Source organism: Aptenodytes patagonicus, chromosome 8 (assembly GCF_965638725.1).
Source record: "Aptenodytes patagonicus chromosome 8, bAptPat1.pri.cur, whole genome shotgun sequence".
Lineage (NCBI taxonomy): Eukaryota > Metazoa > Chordata > Aves > Sphenisciformes > Spheniscidae > Aptenodytes > Aptenodytes patagonicus.
In genome coordinates this window covers 10078916-10101677 of record NC_134956.1, presented here as the reverse complement: position 1 = coordinate 10101677, position 22762 = coordinate 10078916, and the positions used below count along the sequence as shown (strand labels likewise).

Below are 22762 nucleotides of genomic sequence, written 5' to 3'. Positions count from 1 at the left end.
TTATTCTCTATATGAAGTGCCCCTAAATGCAGCAAAAGAAGTATTTGCCATAGGTCAGAAACCCAAATTTTTTCACCAGTAATACTGGATTGATTTCCATTTCTTACAGTAGGACTAAGAGGTAGTAAATCAACATTAACCCTTATTTTTTTTTCTGCTATCATTTTAATTCTAATATCAAAGAAGAGAACATGTGCTTACATTAGGAATTTGGTTTATGTTTTACAATGCTTTTTTCTCCCTAGACTTTTATATCTAGACAATACTGCCTTCAGTGTTTAAAGTTAATTTTCCATTGTAATATGTCTGCTACAGCTATATAATAAACATGTTAAGATGATTGTGTGTGTAACTTCAGCATTCACACATTTACATTTGATAGTAGTTGATTAAAAAAAAAATCAGTTTCTTCTGCACATGCCTGCTAGTTGAATTCGGCTGTAGGTGTTGGTGTGACAGTTAACTAGGAAAACATACAACTCTGAACTTGGGTCATATTCAAAAAATGAAGGAAGAACTAGCTGGCAAATATTGTGTTGAAAGTGTAAATGAAGGTATAACTTTCAAGTCTACACGTGTTAACGATTTGTGGTTTGAAAAAGTTTTCATATTTAAATTTTTAAAGTTTTTTTTCCCTCCCTTTTAAACTTTGATCTCTTCTGTCGGATAATATAAAAGTATGTTGTTAATATACAAATCCACAGCTTTGTTTTCCACAAGTCTTTAATTCCCTTAAATGTTTTAAAAAGTAGCTGATGTGATGTATCAGAACTTAGGTGAGCATTCAGTCAGTCAACAGGCTGGGTACTAAATTCAGCTGAACCTGTAGGAAAAGGAGGGCAATGATACTAAAGCTACGGAAGTGCTACTATTCTGCCTTTTTATGTTCCCATCTGCCAGACAAATCTGCAAGTGTGGAGTGACTTGGTATTTAAAGATACTGTCCCGATACAAGAGTCTGTATGAGTGAATGACTTTGCAGTCTTGAATCCTTACTACTATTTCCATTAATGTATGTTGCCTGGAATTAACTAAGAGGCTGGAGGCTCAGCAAAAACTATATGCATTTTTTAAAAACCACAAAGACAAGCCTAAGAAATAACCCAAGAAAACAGGGAGAAATATCGTATTATGTCTTAGTAGTTGAGGCTTGTCCTTGTTGGAGACAGCATGGGTTTCTGTTCTTGTACTAAAACAGAAAATGAAGTATCTGGTGTTATACTAGAAATTGAGTATATTTTTAAAGAAATATGATCCGTCTCTCTCCTTCTGTTTGGGGTTTTTTTTAAATTTTTTTTTTCCTGGGATTTAAGTGCAAATCCAGGGGTTTTTTATTTTCTTATTTCCCTCAAGTATATTTTCTCTTTGCTGCTTCTACAGCGAAAGTTCACCTAGATAGTCATTTTGCAAAGATATCTAAAGCCTTCATCTTTGTTCATGCTTTGCTTTAGTGGAATCTTGCACCTGCACAGACTCTACTGCACAATTTGCACTCCTTGCTATTTCATTTATGTCAGTATTACACTGATTTTACTTTCTGAGTGGAAGGTTGAACATCAGTAGTTTCAATGCTCTTGGTAATTCTGATTCTGCATTAATGAAATATACCTTCTTACGCACTGAAGGGTATCAGACTTGTTCTAGTATTCCATTGGTCTTATTAGAGTGTTTATAAAGATGCAGATGCAGCTGGTGTAGAAGGGATAAGTAATCAGTGTATAATTTTCAAACAAGGTGTGAGTCCTCATTATAATTTGATGAAGACTGTATTATTAATTTTGCTTTATTGAACCTGTTATATAGGAGGCAATGTGTATTCAGATTGAAACAAAAATGTGTGCCTTGTAAACACTGATTGCATGCTAGCAGGATTTAGATAACAACAAACAATTAAGCACGAACTTGGGAGAAAACATCTTATTTTCTCTGTAGACACACTGATTATATGACCACAGTGGAATATTGTCAGACTTCAATTCAACAGCAAAAGTGAACACTTTTCAATGACTTGCATAACATGAACAACTGGAATATATCCTCTCTCCCATTTCATTTTATTTAGATGTTCTTCCTGAAGTGTTGGCTAATTTATAAAATGTTAATATTTGGACAAAGGAGGTGAGAAAGAAAATACAGGAAATAGGACATTCATTATTTAAATCATTATATCTCATAAAACCAAATTCTGTTGTTTACTTGCAGCTTTTAATGTAAACTGTATCATTTGAATAGGAGGAAATCATACTGGTGTCCTGGTTACCAGAGACTATTCATGACCCTCTGGTTCTGTGAATATAATGATTCACCCCACAAGTAAATTTTCTGCTGCCAGACAGGTGCCATATGTAGTCTCCATTCTTTAGTGTGTTCTTTAAATAATGTAATAGACCATGTCATAGACTTTTTTTAATTCTGAATTTTGTTTGAATTCAGGTTTTCTGAATTCCTGCAATAAGCAATTTACCCTACATCCAGTTGACATTTACCAACACTAAAGAAAGAATGGGACCACCCTAACTTTCCTATATTTCATGCTAAAGAGATTCTCACAGTCATCATGAGGAAAATAACTTGGTTGTTATTAGACCAGTAACAGACATTTAAAGTGCAGAATCATAGAATAATTCAGGTTAGAAGGGACCACTAGAGGCAGTGCAGTGTAAACCCCCACTCAAAGCAGGGATAACTTCAAGTTGGATCAGATTCTCCAGGCTTCATCCAGTCAAGATCTGAAAATACCCAAGGACTGGGGAGTCCACAGCTTCCCTGGGAAACCTGTTCCGCACAGAAGGGTGTGCATTTTTTAATGAAAAATACATGGATTGTCATGACCAGTTTTATATTAAAATATATATCTATATCTGCATCTAAAATTTCTGAAATTACTATTATGATGAGTTACCACCACCAATTTAAATAATATAAATGGTGCAGAAATATTTATAAGTTGAGTCTGTATGCGGCAGTGGCCCAGGTTAAATAGGTTTCTGGCAATCTGTGTTAGTTCTGTTTTGTATAAATGTTGCTTATTACTCGATGGATTCATGGAAACATTAAGATTTTTTGGTATTAAAGACTACTTTTGTTGTTAGTTTTTAAAACAGTTAAGATAGGAATGGATTTGTACAGCCATTTACTTAAAATAATTCCTTTTCTGTGTTTTTTTTTTTCCTGGATTTATATAGATTTAAGATTTACTTATTGTAAAGAATATGGAGCTTAAAAAGTTCTCTCTCTTAGGTAGAAGAGCTGATGAATGCACTGGAAAAGACTAGACAAGAATTAGATTCTACCAAAGCCCGTCTTGCCTCAACACAGCAGTCTTTGGCTGAAAAAGAAGCACATCTGGCTAACCTGAGAATAGAGCGAAGAAAACAGCTTGAAGAAATTCTAGAAATGAAGTAAGTACATTGATTTCTCTAATTTCTACAAAAATTGAAATTACTACTTAGTAATAAAAGAATGTTTTTTTTTCTGTAAGTGGTTTTTCTATGTGTATATTTAAGTCTGAATCTAAGGACTTCTAATAGTTGTAAGACTGTTAAATTCCTTTTAAAACATGGAAATGCAAAAGTCTTCATTTTAGAAGTACTCAACAATTGACATGAGAAGAATTTTTTGAAAGCTGTCCTTTGTTACATGCAAATAAAATATCAGCACAGTATAACTTCCATGAGAAATGGAGGGTCTAAAGCCCCATCTTTCAGTGGGAATTCTATGATGGAGTTTCTGTTAGTGTCAGATTCAAGGAAAGGGGTTTTATTAACTTTAGATGGATGGTGCAAATTTTATTGCATTGAATTGGTTAAAAAACCCCACAAACCCAAAACAACAAAAACCTATTTGCATACACATTATCACTATGTATAAGTGTACAGAACTGAAAAAGGAAGATAGACCTATAATTTAGATCTAACTTCCTACCCACAATAAAGGTAAATATCTGTAATTATGGGATGTTAAAGCTCTGACGTGATCTTTAAAATTGGCAAAAAAGAGTGAACCTGTTATGACTTGGCTAGGCTGGTAAGTGTGTAGTTAACATTCAACAAAGAAAATTCACAGTTGTAATTTTGAAACTGTTTTATTGGGGAAGGAAAAAAAAACCAAAACACTTAAGCTGTATATAACTTCAGCTAAGTTGTTGTAGATATCCTTACATTTTAAAGGAAGGTAAATAATTGGGAAAAGAAGATTTTAATAATGTTGTTGTAAGTAAGACAAAGTGGAAATGGAGACATATGCTTACTAGAGTTTTACAAAAGTAGGTTTTAAGAATGGCTGCCATGTAATATAGGTGCAGAAATACTGTAATGTAAGCATGAATGTTTCCAGTGAAATCAGAAGAACTTCCACTTTTGACTTTAATGAGGTCTATATCTATACCTATACAGAAAAATGGGAGCACATATGAGTTAGAGTAGTATATGATATTATATTCTATAATAGATAAATTTTTTGGTTTTCTGATTTTCTTTCATATGTACATATTAATTCATCTATGATAACTCAGATGCACTCAGTGCCAGTGTATTTCATGCAGTCATCTATTTTTGGTATGGTGCTTTGGTCTGTTTCTTTGAGGGCATGCTTGTTTTTCATCCTACTGGTAAGATTTTTTTTTCTTATCATTATTTTCAATTATTGAGCGACATAAGGAAAAATAAAGCAGTGACGTTTTTGGTTGGGTACACAGAACCTCACAGAAATGTGTAAGGCATGTATCTTCAGTCTGGGAAGTGAGGTTGGCAGAAACTGGTGAAGTTTGACTTTTCTTCTGTTAAAAGCTGTTCTATTTTATGAACAAAGGACTGAGTGGATGGTACTAGTGGTGAAAGACCCAGTATCAAAAGTCCAAGTTAGGAACAGTTTGGAATTTAAAATGAGATATAAACATATAGTGTGTTTTTAAATTTTAAAAGTGAAATAGTAAAATTATAAGAAAATTTTAAATTAGCATCTAAAAATTAAATTAATAAAAATTTCTATTAAATGTGTGTTGTTTTTTTTTTTCTTTTCCTTGAGTAGTCATTACTATGGTTTCTTTTGTAAAAGGCTTCTTTGTTATTTTTCTTTTTTGCCTTTAATTTCTTAATTGCTACTTTGTTAGCTGGGTAAATATGTAGACTTTTTCTGCCATTATCTTCTTTTCTGTCTCAGGAGAGAAGCAATTGTTCATATACAGTTTTCATTTTTAATCCTGAACTGACCTAAAATTCGTTTGAAATCGTAAGTTAATAACAAAACCCTTCTAACCTGCAATAATAAAATACAATTAATTATAATGCATACTTCTTCCTACTTAGGCCACAGAGAGTTACCTAATCCTCTACTAGGTAGCTTTCCTAGCTACCTAGCCCTGTGTCGTTACTTGTAAGAGTCGAATGCTCTAACTTACATACAAATCAATCCCCCTGAAATCTATGATTCAGCTAATAATTTAGAATTAGAACTCACTTTTCATAAAAACCCCATATATTCTCTTACTATTTTTAATTCTATCCTAACTTTAGTTTCTGTGAAATATGTTACAAAGCTGAGTTTATATTGGAGGTGGAATACAGAACTTCTATTGCTTGTGGTGAGATGAAAAGAAATGAATACGGCTATCAGACGTCAGGATGGTTTTGCTGGTCTAGGAGATAGGAAATAGAGTTAATGAACAAAACAAAATATATAAATTCACAGCACAATATTACTAAACAGAGAGAACAAATAGAATAATGACAGAAATTCGCATGATCATATTTACTTTTTTTCTTTTTACTGCCTCTTTAACAACATTAGTACTGAATCAAAGAAGCAAAAATGAACATACTTCATTTTTTTTGAGCTCTGTGTGTGGGAAGGACTACATGATAGCTATTAAATATAAATTAAATGTAAATCTTAATTTCAGAGTCTTAATTTAATAAGATATACTAAACAACATAAATTAAGATACACATGTATTAGTAAACATCTTTTAGAAATAATTCAGATATTTCATTACAGTAGTTTAATTTTTGAATTTGCTCACTGAAATAAGTGTATGACAAACTTTATAAAACTGCTGCATTACAACAGAATATACTAGATATGGCATTACATTTTTTTATGAATAAGGTATTCTCAAAAACAGATTGTAGAAGCTAGCTAAGACCCAGACATCCACTGACAGAATAATGACAATTCTGTGTTGTAGCAATATACTAAAATAGCGTGTCTTCTCTCTGATATTTTAAGATAATTTATTAATTGGCAGCATTGACCATAACTTCTATTTATAAATTTTTTTAATTTAATGTTGAGTGATTACAGTTTTTGGCTGCTAGCTTCCAGTTAAATAGGCATGAACTGTGTGTTTAAGAACATTAATGATGATTTCCTATGCTTATATTATGTTCAAGTTCCAAACATAACTCTGCATTCTAGGCCCATCTGGCTGACATTGCCAAGGTCCATCTTAATTTACTGGCTACAATCAGTTTTCAGTTTTAGATAACTTCTTCAGTTGTCATTACATGTTCCCATATACATTCAGTTATTTAAGGAAGTTTAGAATAAAAATGGATAGCAGCTTAATCTTGTTCATTATCTGGTTGGTCTTTTTGAACTGGAAACTAGATAAGTACCCATTAAATGAAAGGTAGTTTGATGGAAGGAGATAAACATCAAGTTATTCTTAAATTGATGCCAACATATGAAAAAATAAGATTTATTTTAAAGAATTCCAAAGTGTTAAGTTTGGAGAATGATTTGCATTTGCATGTTACTTTCTAAATATGTGATTTCCCCCCCCCCCCAAATGTCTATTAAAAATAGTACTATATTAGTTCTGGAGGAAATATTTTTGTTATGGTCATATTATTTTAGTAGTGCACACATAACTCATACTGACAGTAATGGAAGTTACGCATACATGTTAACAGTAAAATGCAGCATGTGTTCAAATCCATCACTTTGCCTAATTGTCTTAATGCTTTGTGCTCTTTCTATCTCTGAGGATAAAAAAAAAAAAATCAATGCACTTATTATTTTTTAATAAGTGATAGTTTAAAAAAAATTGTCTATTGCATAGTGTGACAAAAGGCATGTTAATGTTTTTAAAAATGTATTTATCATCCATAGAAATGTTTCAATTGGCCTGAACTTAAAAATTGGTAGTTAGAAATATATATCAAGACTACTTTTTCCAGACATTGTTTTTGTTTTCTGAAAGTCCGCAAGAAGGAGCACAGCCTGCTGAGAACTTCACAAGGCTTGCCTAGAAAAGCTTATTCATTTTGTAATATGAAGAGCTTGAGGGTAGGAGAAGTTTCTGTGCTGTGATGTGGTGGGTTTTTTTTCAGATGTTTCAGAAATGCCATATTTGTGGAGCATACTTTCATGACCACAAGGCATCCACAATGCTTTCATACAGATGTCCTTTCCTATATGGTGGTTCCTTCCAAAACTCATAAACCTGCTTGTAACAAAATTAGATAGCTGTGTAGATAGATAAATGAGTATTTATACAATATTAAAATTGCTTTATATATATATGTGAAATAAATGTCTGTCCTATGGAAAGTGGATTTTATTCTATGGGATAGATCATATTTTTAGAAATGGTCAAAATTATTTTCCCTTTGAAAGATACAAAGTTTGACCTAGAGAGCCAACAGTCATGAAAGAAAGTCTAATGGCATGTGAGGGAAAAGATATAAAAATTATTATCACCTTTTTTGTTAGTTCAACTTTTAAATTATGTGCATGTAATCTTCAAGCTGCAACCACTGAAGTTAAAAACAAAACAAAAAAATCCCAAGCCCCCCAAAACCCCCAAAACTTTGTTATCAAAACTTGGGGTTTTCTCAGTTAAAAGCCCTTAAATTAACTTTGTGGTGTTTACTCTACTTAGAAATATGTTTAACTGCAAGATTAAAAAAAAAAAAGAAAATTATTTCCTTGTGGTTTTGCATTAATTTGATGATCTTTCAGTGACTTAGTTACATGTGACAAACACTGCACTTAGTAGTGAGCGACCATGGGATTAATCCCCAAAAAGACTGAACTTCATGTTTTGACTTGAGGATCTGTGAATTCTTAATTTTTGAGATCCAACTGTTTATTACTGTTTCCTTTAGCAGTCAACTCAGTACACTCAGTGCTCTGAAGCTTTCAGAGTATCCTGAATGAAATTCTTGCCAAGAGTTTGAAAGGTAATTTCCTTGACTTTGATAGAGTTCATGCCATCACCTGTGGGTATTGCTAAATCAGTTTTGTTGGAAGTGACTTTGCCCTGAAATTCACTACAAATTTCGAGAAGAATATATATTTTCCCTTATGTGAAATAAATCAGATTACTTCAGTAACAAAGCATTAAAGATCTCCTAATAAAATAACCAGCTACTAGTCCTTTCATTCAATAACAAAAATAGAACATTGCTGTGCTGTCAAAAAAAAATATTTTTAAATTAGATTTTGCAGTAAATTTTCTTACAGTGACAGTATGAAATTAAACATCCCTTCCTTTGTTTAAGAATGTCCACTGTTTTTTTTCACTGAAAATAATAAATGAATATTGCTTATCTCTGTTTTTCAGTATGTTTACTTTATTCATTTAACAGCACCTGTGTATAGTCAAGGATGAAATACTTGTGGGAAGAAGGGGATACAATGTTTTTTCCACCAAGCATTCAGTCCCACCAGCTGCCACTCTTTGCAGAAGCGCTGAACACATACTGCACTTTTACCTGCTGGGTTAGTGGTTCAGCTGCTCTGCCAAACAAGGAGAGGGCACTTTTATTTGCCACTAGATGCCAGTCTCCGGTGCAAGACCATGGTCTGCATCTGCTTGGTTCAACAAGCTGAGTATGAGCAGCTTCGCAGAGTAAGCAGGAAGCTTGTCTTGTTGCAGGGAAGAGAATGTGTCTTGTCTGTTTGTCTGTCACCTGGTCTGACTGGTCCCCTCCTTCCTTTTAGTGCAGGAAATTCAAGCATGGCTTCATAATGGACTTTTGAGGATATTGCAGGGATGAAGAGGGACTTTGAATGCATTCTGGAAGTCAGGCATCACAGCCTAAGGGGAAGACTGTGTAAGATGTAAAACTAGAGAGTCACAGTCAGAGTTTGTAGGCAAGTCAAAATGCTTTATGAAGTCCTTGTGGCAGAAGTATAAGGAAGTTTACCATTCATCTGGTTTTCTGCAGACATACCCCTTTTTTCCACCTATAAATTTTACTGGAGTAGAAGTTGGGGATTTCACATCTGTGTGGCAGCTCAGCAGGAGCTGGAGCTCTGACAAGGGCTGTTGGATGTCCAGAGAATCTAGACATGTTTCCAACACCTGCACAAATCAGCTCACGTCCCTGCTTTACATTCTCCTATTACTATTTCCATCCATCACCATCTCAGACTGGCACTTGGGGAGGGAAAGGGAGCGGAACTCACCATGTTTTCCTTTATTTATGTCCTAATTACTCCACCCCAAAAGGTTCTGTCACCCACAGGATAGTGGTTTCTTCCTCATCGCTGTGGGTACAGCTATGGTCAAAAGCACTTCTGAAATCTCTCTGTGAGTAGTAAATCCAGTGCATCTGGAACATTTCAGAGTAATTGTGTATGCAGTTCACCTGTTCAGTGCATACACAGGCCAGAAGCATGAGACTCACTGACAGGAAAAAACCTGATGAAATTGTAGGGGCTCTACTTGCATGTAGTCATGAAGTTAATTCCCTTTTTTGGGGTCTTCCATACAGCAGCAAGGATGAGGAAAGCAATATAGCAAGGTAAGAGAAACTGGCAAGGTGATTTAAGGTTGGAACTACTATTTGAAATTGCTTGGAACTCACTCTTTAAAACGACTTAAAATGATAGCTTCCCTATAGACACTGTCTCCTTTCTGTGTCACAGTTAGGCAGTGCTTTCCCCCTGCCCCCTTCTTTTCAGAAAGGAAAGCAAGAAGGTAGATAACCATTTCTCTTGCCTACACTGGAAACTGAGGTATTTAACTAAAAGATTTGGGCAAAGATGCTTAGTTTATGCTCCTTTTTTAAGTGATAGTATATTCTAAAAAGAGCTAGCACCTACCTTGGGGATAGTTCTAGGCTAAATAAGTAGTAGTGGATACATGACATTAAAGGATACTCTTTGAATTGAAGTTTAAGCAAATACAACAGGGTCAGATTTCTTAGACTATTAATAAAGTATTATTCTGAAAATAGAATCATTTTAAAATAATTTTTTTCTACTTTGTCAGCTCTAATACAGCCTATATTTTGAGAAAGATAGCTATGATAATTTCTCTAATATGAATTCTTTAACATATCTTTACTTAATAGGTAAGATAACAGACTAGTGTATAAATAGCTGTGGAGAAAAAATAATTTTCAGAAAGCAGTTTACTATTTTTTGTAATTTTATTAGAGGGATTATTTTGACTTGTTTCAACTGTGGTAATGTATACTATAAACATGTTCAGTGAATGGATAGCAAGTTGATTGTCTCAAAAATTGTACCATTTCAAATGTAGAACACTAGACTGTTTTTTAGTAACCTGTGGACTGCTTCCATTTAATTGTAGGATTCATGCTGAGAGTGTGGAGAGTCATATCCCAAGTTAAATACAAACAAAACAGCAGGATGTTGATACAACTGTGACTTCCATAGGAAGTAGTTAGAATGGTAATGTGGTCTCCTTCTAACTTGGGTGGAAAGTCTCTTGTGGCTGCTTTTGCCCCACAGACCTGTAACACAGCATGCCTTGACTAACATTTTTGACACCAACTTGCAAACACCATAAAGATTAGAGAAACCCAAATGAAGGCTTTGTTCTCTGGAACAGAAGCTTTCTTGACTAAAATGAAGAGATGTTTTTCTTTTGTAAACAACGAAGGGGCACAAAGCAATAAAATGTTTCTCTCTGTGAGAATAGAATGAGTGAACTGTTTACTTGGCAAAGCGCTTCTCTTATTTAAAGATGTATGAGTGTCACCAAGTTCCTGTTCACTTGAGAGTCTTATATGTTCAGACTAAATGATAGTATAATTTGATTTTATTTTCTAAGATTCATGATATTTGAAATTCATTAGCATGGGAAGAAAGTTGAAGGTTAGTAAGATCAATTTAGGATTTCTCCGAAATGCGATAGGAGAGGCTGTATTTTGCCTGCTTTTATATGGGTATCCAAGCAAAGGAAGCTGAAGCCTCTCCCATGTTTCCTGTCCCCTTTAGACAGCAGGAGAGTGCAGTAACAACCTTTTCAAAGTGTTTCCCTCCCAGGAAGGCAGTGTCTTCCTCTCTGTTATGGAACGGCAGTAGTGCTTCTCATGTCACAGAAGCATTGCATGAAGGCAAACCAGAAAGAGTTCAAACATATTCCAGACAACACATACTATAGTTATAATAAATAAGCATACTTTTCTGATCTAGAAAATGGATCTGGATTTTTACCAGCTTGTTTTCTTCATCTCATAAGTATTTTGGCTTAATTATCATGCATTTCCATGAGTAATGTTCTCAAGAAACTATAGAAATTTAAGCTTCTGGCTCTCTAGTTGTAAAAATGATCTTGCAGGTTCCTATGATCCATATGGTTTGAGGCATCTGCCAGGCAGAAAGGGACTTGGTTGCCCCTCTGTATCCTAGTAGTGCATTTTTCTTTCCAATTTTGTTGCCATTATTCTCTACCCATTCAGGTACCTTGCCTCAGTAGAAAAATAACAGTCAATGCTCCAGCAAACATTTTATGTTGGAAATTCCACAATACTTCTTAGGGGTTTTGTTCCTCGAGTGCTTTCCCCAGAACCTGAATGGTAGAGAGATCAAGGGGATCCTGCAGCTGCTTTACGAGGGAGAGGCTTAAAGACTCTTCGCTCTCTTCACTCTGGGGAGGGGTAGACAGGGGGAGGATATGTTTGAAGTTTGCAGAATCTCAAAGGAAGGCATAAACTGAATGTAGAACTGTTGTTTGCCAGATCCCCCAGCATGAGGAATATCAGGCACTTGCTGAAGTTAATCAGTGATTGATTCGAAAGAGAGAGAAGTGCTGCTTTATGGAATGGTTGGTTGGTGACCTTCTGGAACTTGCTTCCACAGAGGGCTGGTTCAAAAAGGGATTAGACAAATTCATGGACAAGAGGTCCATAAATGGCTACTTCTTTATACTTTTTGGGTGGTGTTCTTGAACTATGTTCCTAAAATTTATTTTCGCTCTGAAGTATTAAGTCTTTCCTCCCACATTGCTCCCTTACACTGAAACACACATAGTTAATGATCAGATGGTTTTTAAAACTTTTTTTTTTTTTTTTTTTTTTGAGAACCAGTTATATTAAGTCAGCTAATACACTGTGGAAAGATTAACGGCCACACTTTGAATAGCCTTTTGCATCTTCTGTTGCCCTATAGTGTATAAGTGGATTTACAAGATGATACAAGTGACAAAATGATTGTTTTAAAGTGCAGGTTATAAGAGTGAGATATGACAGTTACATTACATTCTCTAGTGATTCAACCACTTAGAAAACAGACAGGATTAACAGTGCTTCAGGTTTACAGGTGTCTCAAGCTGCTTGAAGGACTTTGAGATGCAGAGTATTCTAGTCTTTTGTAATGCAAATGAAAATTTGAAGAAACAATTGCAATTGAAAATCATTACATTTGCTTCTCTTCTTTTTTCCTTTTTTTTTTAAATCAACCTCTTTAAAATGCTTTTCTGTTTTTTAATTTATATATGTGTTAGAGTTTAAAATAGACTAGTTTAATCTATGATATATCTTGATTCATAGCATTCTAAATTCATGTGAGGTGGAATAGTATTCCGAAAGGGGCAGTAATGAGAAGCGTAGTATATAAAAGTGAGAAGGGACTATGAGTTAGTATTCAGTGAAACATGGACAAGGGTAAAAGGAAGAGGGCTGTACAAACCTGAAGAATGCAAATCCAGGTCTGGACTCTTCCAAAGGAAAGGTATAGTTTGAAGTATGTTTCTATTTGCTAACGAAGGTTACTATTTTTATCTAAAGTTAACTTACTGTGGAGTTTAGCAATCTTAACTTTTTAGATAAAGAAGAAGTTTGTATGCTATCTACTAAGTATTAAACACTTTTTGTCTGGTTTCTATTGCACAATTTTTTTTTTAAATGTAAGAAAATATAAGCAACAAAATCATTTTACCAGAAGAACGATACTATAGAAAAAAAAATTACTCTGTAATTACTGATCTTGACAAAGCTATATATGGTTTGTTTTAAAACTACCTTAAAAGTGCTTTTATTAGCTAAAAAATGATAAATAGATAAATTATATGATAATTGATAATGATAATTAGATAAAAATGATGAAATAGGATGGCATTCGTTTTGAAGTTCAGCCAGCATGGGAATGTGAAGGCCTCCACCTCTGATAATATACTCAAAAGAAAAGTGGCTCAAAAGACAGAAAGGAAGGAGTAGGAGGCTGAAAGTAAAAATGAAAGAAAAAGTTAGGCTTCTGTTTCATGGATTTTTTCTAAAGCTGACTGAATTATGCCCTTGTCTACTGAAACCCTCTTAGTGTAATTCCCATTGGCCTCCGTGACACCTAGGGCAGCGCTGATCAACTGCAGGCTCCCATATTCCTAACCTCAGCCAACTGAATATGATTCTAGCAGATGTTTCTGCATTTTACACCTCAAAATATGATGGGTCAGGTTTTTTTCCTTTTTCCAGTGGCAAATCTTGCATGCTTGAGACCCAGGACATGCAACTCAATGGTAGGAATTATGAGCTGAGGGTCTCCCCAGTGGGATAATGCTGAACTTAATGTAAACTCAGATCTTTGAAAATGGAGAACCAAAGAAATTTAAAAGTTTGGATCATTTAAACTAAATTACTGGATTATTGTTTAATATTGTATAAAAATATAAAATGTGCTTAGAAATGTATACGATGATGTCATCTATTAAAAGGAAAAGGTCTTTTAAAGTCAAGAGAGAACAGTCAGAAGCAATGAAACGGGAACAGCTTGTTTAGTGACAGAAGGGAGAGGTTCGGTTAGTTTTCTCTGCCTTCCCATTACTCCTTAGGTGCTATGAAGTAAATCCACTGCTGCCTCCTTCCTGTGCTTCCTCATTCCTCCCCCTCCCCATGTCCCCAGCAAAACAAATACTTCTCTGTGTTCTGTGGAAAAATAAATCCAAGTTCCTATTGCTTTATTTCCTCTGATTGGGTTCTCTCGTGTCTAATAAGGTGCAAGATGTGCTTGAAGTTTTGCTCTTTCATGTCTGAGAGCATTCATTAATGCTCTCTAATGTGCATTCTCTCATGCTTTCTAAGGTGTGAGCTCACGGGGCAGCCTTTCTGCCTGTAAGGGCATAAGTAAGATTTACTCTTTTATCTAACTGATATAATGACACCTATAAGAATTTATTGTCATAGAGGTCTGTACCTCTATCTTGAAATGAGTCAAAGAGTTTCTGTCTTTTGGGGAGGGAAACACACTCATACCATATTTTAAATCCAAGAGAACTTCACACTACTTGTTCTGGTGGTGTTTATGTCCTCCCGCTGAACTGTGTATAACTTACCGATTTAGAGTATAAGCCTGACAAGACTGACCAATACAATCAATTAATACAGTGCCAGGCATAATAAGATTCCATCCTTCATTGGCCATCAAGCATTACTTTAATAAACAAGATAATAATAAAAACATGTATCGTGTTATCACTGTCAACACTAAACAATGTGAGTGTAGAAATATTGTAGTAAAAAGAGAATTCTTCAAATGAGATTGGTAAAATATAGCATAGCACACAAAAATGTGCTAAAGCACTGAATTTCTAATGAACAACACCTCTCCTTTCAATCCTGTGCTGCTGTTTAGCAGAGACTGACAGATCATGACTTAAGTGATGATGGGAAATTAGGATGAGCTCATCTCAGTTTTCTCTGATTGTGGACTAACTTGGCTATGTCCACACTGTTGTGCAGTGTACCATGGTATCTTAGCAAAGAAAAGCCCTATTTAAGAAAGTACATTATTTAAGAAGGTAGATTATATAAGTCTGTGCTACGTCTTATAGTCAGGCTGTTGTGTTCATGATAAACATCACCTTAAAAGGACACCTTGGCTTGCTTCCTTAGGGTGAAGTGGCTTCAACTGAATAGATAAACTTTTCAAGGTGAAACAAAAGCTTTGTGACAGCACAAACTTATGCAGGATATTGTTAGTGGAAAGATTTTTTCAATTGTTTGTAAATAGAAACGTTGCACTTGTAGAGGAGCTTGCATAATCCTAATAGGAGTACTATGCTTATAATGTTGCATTTTAGTATTTAAAAGTATATTGGGGGATGCAAGTGAAAGACTTGGTATATTTTTTTCCTCATATTTAATAGTGAATTTCTCAAAATCCATCCAGTTTTAGTTTTGTAAATATGTAGATACTAAGGGGGCAACTGTGATTTACTAGCTTAGATTAGAAATGTAAAAATATTTCTTTGTGGTTAAACTCTTCCCAGTTTCTAAGCACTCCTACCTCAAACGTAGTTTATCTTTGTTGCATTCGACTCTGACCAAAATTAGGCCATACAGGCCTCTGAGGATCACCATATTGCTAAAATCATTCTAGTTACTAGGGATTCTTCTTTTTTGCTTCCCAACAAACTCATCTTGCATTCTGTGAAGACTAGCTTACATGGTTCTCATCTTCTAGGTGGAACAGAAAATGTCGGTTGGTCTAACAGATAGTCATTAAATATACTATTTTGTTCTTTTGTTTTTCAATTCCCCTGAGCTTTCTTTATGATTAGGAAACAGAGATAGGTACTGAGGAGAAAATGCTGAAGGTAGGTTTTATAGGATAGGTTAGGTAGGTCACCTCTGTGCAACACAGAATCAAAGCTAACCTAAGTACTTTCAAATCCTTACATTATGTGGATTGTGAATATAAGTTATTGAACAAAATTCTAATTCCACTTAAATCTACATCCATAAGAATGTAATTTTATATCCTGCCTTATTCCTTTAGGCTGGAAGAGTTTTGGATAAAATGCAGTCAGGTGTGAGCATAGGGCCTTATTGCATCAATCAGTGAGCAGTAGTGAGGGGACTTCATGGTAGTTATGTTCAGCTGTCTGCATGTGATGGCAAGCTATGTCCCAAAGACTGCTCAGGAAGGAGTGATGCAGTTCATAGGAAGAGCGATCTGAACTTTTAAACCCCCTCACTCTAAAAGCTCCAAATATATGGAATTCCAATATGGAATTTTCTCATCACTATTTAGGGGATTTACTGTATTTGATAACTTATGAGTATTTTTGTGAGCTGGACAACCTCATCCAGGTCTTGTATGACTATCTTGAGAAACTCTTTTTAGTTTTCTGTGTGGTCTGTAAACAAAAGGTAAGTAGTTCATGTCTGTGGGGTTTAGAGCAGGAGCTGGTGTTGGGACGAGTGTGAAATTCAGTAGCAAAAAAGTAGAGATTATTACATAACACCTAAAGAATAGAAGCCCAAGAAGTGTGGTAGATCATCATCTGACATCCAGCAACCTGATACCCTCTTAACAGAGTGGAAAATACTCTGACATTCATGAGCTTAAAGAGAAGATTTTTCACCTATTGAAAAATATTTAAACTTTCAGAATGCATGAAAGAAACTTGACTGCTTTCCAGTTTTGTTTTGTGTGCCCATTACCCCCCTCGCCTCCCTGGATTATTTTGTCAACAACTGAAAGAAAACTGGTGAAATGAAAACAGAGTCTTTTATGTTTTTTGTGGTTATGCATATATGTGTACCACCCAGCTACCCACTACTGCCCCTCCCATCAGATCCCCTCTTAAAAAAAATAGCACAAGGATCCAATCAGGATGAAAATTACCTACAGTATTTTCACAGTTGTATTAAGAAATATAATTTATATTTTTTTCTCTCTTAGAAAGATCTCCCTTCAACACTTCAATACTATGATGTTTTGTTTAGTCTAATGTAGGTTTTTGTTAGTATCTAGCCTAAAAATGAATCTAATTAACAGATGAACTTAGGAAATCCCTACTGTAATTTGGCAACTAAATGAATGGGGGATATCAGTATATGACAAGCAACTTCCACTTAAGGCTAATATAACTATTACCTCATTAGAAGTGCAACTTTACACTCTTCAAATAAAACCTTTATTGAATTTAAAATACGTATTTGACAAAGGACTAGCTGAACTTACTTGAAATTGGCTTTATGAAATTATGCTGCCTTTATTGATACTGACTAGCTTTATAAATGTTTATCTTAATTATGTTTTATTGTGATTAAAAAAGATTGCAGATACTCTGCCATTTCTGTAAAGTGAGCTGTTGGAGCTTTTTTTGTTAAAGATGGGGGTAGGGTACAAAGAATAGTCCAGCTCGAGAGAGGAGGCCCCTCACAGGCCATATGAATCCACTTACATGTAAATTGCTTGTCTATATGAATTAAGGTGAAGGTTATGAAAGAACTGCATTTCTGTGTTTATTGTAGGATTTTTGACAGTCTCTTTCCTCTTTCAAGTAAATTTGGCTTAAGTCCACAGTCAGTACAGTTTTAAGTAAACTCCTCTTTTGTTACATTAACAAGGTTATAACATCACTGAGGCAGATTTCCAGCTGCATGAATTGAGGCCTAAGCATGCAGACTGAGGGGATAATTAAAACCTTAGGGTGGGTGAGTTAAACTACCAACTAAAATTGGATAAAAGGCTAATTGTCCATAGCAACATAATACACGTTTCTAAATACCTGTGAAATAAAGATAAATATTCATGGTCTTTTAATTCCTTTTTGAATGCTCAGATTCAGATTGTATTTTAGGGCATAACAAAAATCAAGAGTAAGTAAATAGAAACCCAAAGAATTCTTTCCCAGACATTGTTTTATTTTAGTTATTAATTAAAAAACCAAATTACTTTGAAGACTTCAGTGATTTTCTGACTTTCTTTACAAAACAGGAAGCATTTTTGTGTAGGAAGTATGAGCCTCACTGTGTGATACAGTATATTGGAATGGACTGGTTGGTGCTTTGTCAAAATTTGTCATATCTCTTTTTCCTTCCTCCTTTTTTTCATTATTAAGAGTGGAGTTACATACCTTTGGTGACCTTCAAGAAGATGACATAGAGTCAGGCAAGATGATACATTACCACAAAGTTAAAAAAACAAAATGGGTTGTAATGGCAGCTTGTACTGAACTAAATGAATTGTGAAGGCCCATTTGTTATTCATTAGGAGAAGCAGAGCAGATTACTGTTCTGCCTTCGTAGGGAGCCTTTAAACTTAAGGTCATTTTACACTAGTACCCTTGTGGCATGGACAGCATTTAATACATTTTTAACAGCTTTTACATTTCCATGGTTTGCAGCAGTGCTGGTTGAATCATTTCTGTAATGAAGGTGTTTTAAAGTAGTTTAGAGTTACTTTGGGGGAAAAAACAGGAAAAAAAAGAAATAATTGGGTTGATGAAGTGACTTTATATACTAAAGAGCTAAGCATGCAGAACGTACTGCTATGAAGTAATGCGTGCTGATTCCCACTGCTACAGAAGTACATCCCTGGGGAACCGTGGTGTTTTTGGGGGTTTTTTGTGTGGTTTTTTTAACGTAAATAAAACTATAGTTGTTTTGTCACAGTGCTCATTCCTTTGGGGAAGGAAGGTCTGAGGATAGAAATTTAAGAATATTTTTTGAGCTATTTCTGAGTGGCTCAGGAGTCTGATGGAGAACATTCAACATTTTGGCATGTTTTGGGGAAGTGTGCATACTAACTGTGTATTATAACCGTTGATGTGGGCATCTAAGGAACCCGACGTAAAATGAACGTGGAGTGGAGGGTAGAATTTTGCTGATCAGAATAAATGTTGATTATTTCAATACCTCTCAAATGGTTCAGTGGTGCTGTGGAAAGTCAAAGCAGAAAGGTAGGTACCAATATGAAACAATCTGAGAATAATTTGTTCGAAAGTGCTGAACAAATCTAAAATTCTATTAGCTTAAAAAATGATTTATAACTCTAAAGAAAGGTATAATAAACCCAGTTAAAGGAGGTAATTATTTCACAAGCTCATTTTTTATTGTAAACAATAGTCTTTCATTTGCTACCTTTTAATTATGTTGTGGATTTAACTGTCAAAATCCATATTACAGTGACTTTATTTTTGTTCAGAAAATATTAGAACACAAATGATGCACTGTGTTTCAAGATTTGTTTACAAATAAACTTAATTAAGAAAATGCTAATTTAAATGTATGATGGTACTTCTCCCAGCAGCCAGTCCACCCCTAATTTCCTTTTTCTTGTTTAGCAGATTAACAGCATTCATTCTATACTTCATTGCAGATGGCTATCACTAGAGTTTTTTCTATTGATTTTACTGTTTTGTGAGGATAAATTTTGACAAAATACATATGGATCTCAACCAGCATGTGAGGAAGAAAAAAATGACTCATTCTTTGACGGCAGAAGTATTTTTTTCTGAGATTTTGAACAATACATGTTTTAAAGCTGAAACGCTATGTATCTTTAGAAAATAGCAAGCTTTAAATGACATTATAAATGCAATAATGATTGCTTTTATTTAATATCAGAGAGATAGTAGAATGTAAGAAACTGTGAGCTCTCAAAATCTTGTTGCTATTTGGACTATATGTTTTTTCAATAAAATTAGATTCTTTTAATAGAAGTTTTAAATGTTCAGTTGCACCAGTATTACTGACTTTTCCCCTGATAGAAACTTCTTTTACCTTTGCACTAGCTTCATGTAGTCATTTCTGGTTTGTAAACTAAAGCTGTTTTAATGAAAACTACTTTAATCTCTCTAAGTTTTTAAAAGTTCTTCACACATATGAAAACATAGACTGTCAATATATGTCCATAAAATATATCAAAAATGGTTTTGTTGGGTCATAAAATCAACCCCATCACTTTTGTTATTTTAGATTTCTGGGGACTGTTATCATCCTATGTCAAAGCAATACCCTAAGAAAGGCATAGTGCCACTACTTTCATTTGTAAAACTCACTAATGAGAACATGAAGAATTCTGTGAAGGCCGTGCATACTTACCATAGGAATTCTGAACTGGGATATAGTATAAATTCCATTTTAATTTTATTTTTTCAAACTAAATACATGTAATTAACGATAGCCATATTTCATTGCCTGAAACTGGTGTTTATTTTTCCTTTAGGTTACCTTACAACCTTATTTTCATGTTTGTAACTTATTTGTCAGAAATGTAAAATAAAGAACATGCTAGTAAGAGGACAGTTCCAATATTGGGGCTGCCTTAATTATAAAATTATATTAAGTAACTAAGACACTTTAATGTTCACTCTGTTGGCCCTTTAACATAGGGCTGTCTCTTAAGTTGAGGATTGTATTCTCCCCAGTTCTGAAGCTACTTCTAGTGCAGTACTGAGTCAAACACCTCTTGGGTTGCCATTTCTTGTGCATCTTGTTAGCATTTTCAGATAGATTTTGTAGCAGGTGTGGTCAATAAAACACGAAGTAGCCAGAACAATTCCTATGTGCCTCCAGAATGTTCTTTACATTGTGTGACATTAGAAGGGTCCCTGTGACAGTAGTATGCCAATTGAGGCTTACTTAGAATAATTCCAGATGTTTACTCTGCCACTGGGAATTGATACATTTAGTTACGTGTTTTGATTCAGGCAAGAGTTCCAGAGTTTGAACAGGTTAAAAACAAAAAAACCCCAAACCAAAAAAACCCCAAACCTCTTGAACATAGGCGCAAAAGATTGGTGTAAAAAATTCCTTTGAACACTGGTGGTGTTTGAAGTGCTTAGACACTTTATGTCCCATTTACAAAATTGTTACCTTGCTGGAGCCACATAGCAGAAAGCTTGGTCCAGCATCTTCATATATATGAATTTTCTCCTTTTGATAATACTTTTCCTGCAATCTCTGTGTGAGGCAGAAGATTCAGATGCCCCTTCAAAGGGAAGGATCCATGTTTGTTTTCTGGGCCTTCTTGTCAAGTAGTAATTGGGACATTCTGAAAAGACTTCCGCATGAAATTGCTGACTTTTGGCATATAGAAAGGGATAGGCCTTAGTCAATTTTATGCCTTAAGAATTATTTTGTGTTTTAATTTTACCCTCTTCTGGTTTCCAGAGGCAACCAGACTTGGTGATTCAGGATGTCTCTTTGAATCTATGTTCCTAGTTCTGTCCATTTTTTCCCCAGTTATTAGTTTTTTTGCTTAAAAATAAAGATTGTAGCTACCTTCTGAGACACTTAAGTAATTTGTCTTCCTTTTCACTCCTCCTCATTCCCTTAAAGAAATCTAACAATTTTCTTCTTGTTCTCTTTTTCCAAGAGCAAACCACGTCTCATATAATACATGAAATTGTTCTGTTTTCAGAGAGACCTAGGCTTTGAATTTTACCATAAAGATTATACTGAAATGTCAAAAAGAGAAGAACTTTAAGGCTGCTGTGTATTTATTTTTATCATTTCATATATGTCCAGGAATGCACGGGTGTTGTAACTGGGGCTGGTCCTTGTAATTTGGTGTCTCAAAGTCAGTCTTTTGTGTATAAACGTTACAAGGTGGTTGCAGTTCTGAATCATATTTACTAGTACGCTTGGCAGTAAATATCAGAAGCTTGTTTGTTCTGGTCGGACTCCTGTTTCAGGGATTATTTTAAAGATTAATTTAAGATCTAATCTTTCACTTTTAATGGCTTTTTCGTCTTAAAAATTGCAGGAAGCTTGTGAATAAAAACTCGATTCTATGGGGTATCTGTATTAGTATTAACTCTCAGTTCAGAGGCCACACACATCCAACCAGATAGAGCAAATCTTGACCTGCAGCCACCTTCTTAATATTCCTCATAGAATACAGATACACAGAGGGAGTTCTTCTGAACAATGAAGTATCACACAGCAACCTGTGTAGGAGATAGCAGAAAGACAGAGAAATCTTGAAATAAGTTCTTTTGTTTTCTTCACCTTTGGGAAAGTAGTATCTCACAGTCCATAATAATGACTATTGAATCAAGTAGAGACACTAGGAGGAGAAAAATCTTTTCAAGAAGGGATATTCATATTAACATCCTATTATATGGAATCTGTTCAGACCTCAAAAAATAAATTAATATTCACTAAAATAAGACACTGAATTTGTCTCAGCTGAACTTCAGTTATTTTTGTTTTTGCCTTCCATAAATAGCGTAGGAAAAGAATTTGCTTGTAGAAGTGTTCACAAAACCACTAACTTTTTACCTTGTTTTAAATAATGGTGACCGTATGTGTGCATCCTTGACTGAAATTTGATTATAACAGTTGTCTACCCCAGCCTATGGAAAGGCATGTAAAAGTGCCAGACATAGGTGATATGGAAGCCTACTTTTATAAGAAACAGCTTCTTTCCTACTCTGCATTTTTTAAAAGTACCTAGGTTTTGAGATAGTGTAAGTGTATCTATGGCGGTTTATTTTCTTTGATCCTATGCATCAGCCCTGCGACGGATCTAATGCATCTGGGCAGACTGACAGTTTTACCTACCATTCATAATAAAGTAGCTTCATTTGCTGTGGCACAAAAGAGACATGGTGTGATAGGATTGGTGAGAAATTGCTAATGGTTGGAGCTTTGCAGTGTGCCTGCTTCCATCTAGGCTAGATGAATCTAAATGCTAAAATTTCTGTGTAAATAACCAAATTTGACTGAATAGGTATTAAGTAATACTGAAAATAAATTGAAAATATTATTGAAAGGATAGATAAATGGTAATTCACAGACAAAATCTTGCAGTGGTTGTGGTTTTTTTG

General features: G+C 34.7%; 1 protein-coding gene across 6 annotated transcripts in view; it reads left to right on the top strand.

Moving 5' to 3' along the window:
• The window catches only part of ERC2 (ELKS/RAB6-interacting/CAST family member 2), a 547432-nt gene that overhangs the window by 305167 nt on the left and 219503 nt on the right, over window positions 1-22762 (top strand). For all 6 annotated transcript variants that reach the window (XM_076346281.1, XM_076346286.1, XM_076346285.1 and 3 more), the window contains one exon: window positions 3241-3401. In XM_076346281.1, coding sequence (XP_076202396.1) covers window positions 3241-3401 — 161 coding nt within the window. The remainder of the gene's footprint in view (window positions 1-3240; window positions 3402-22762) is intronic.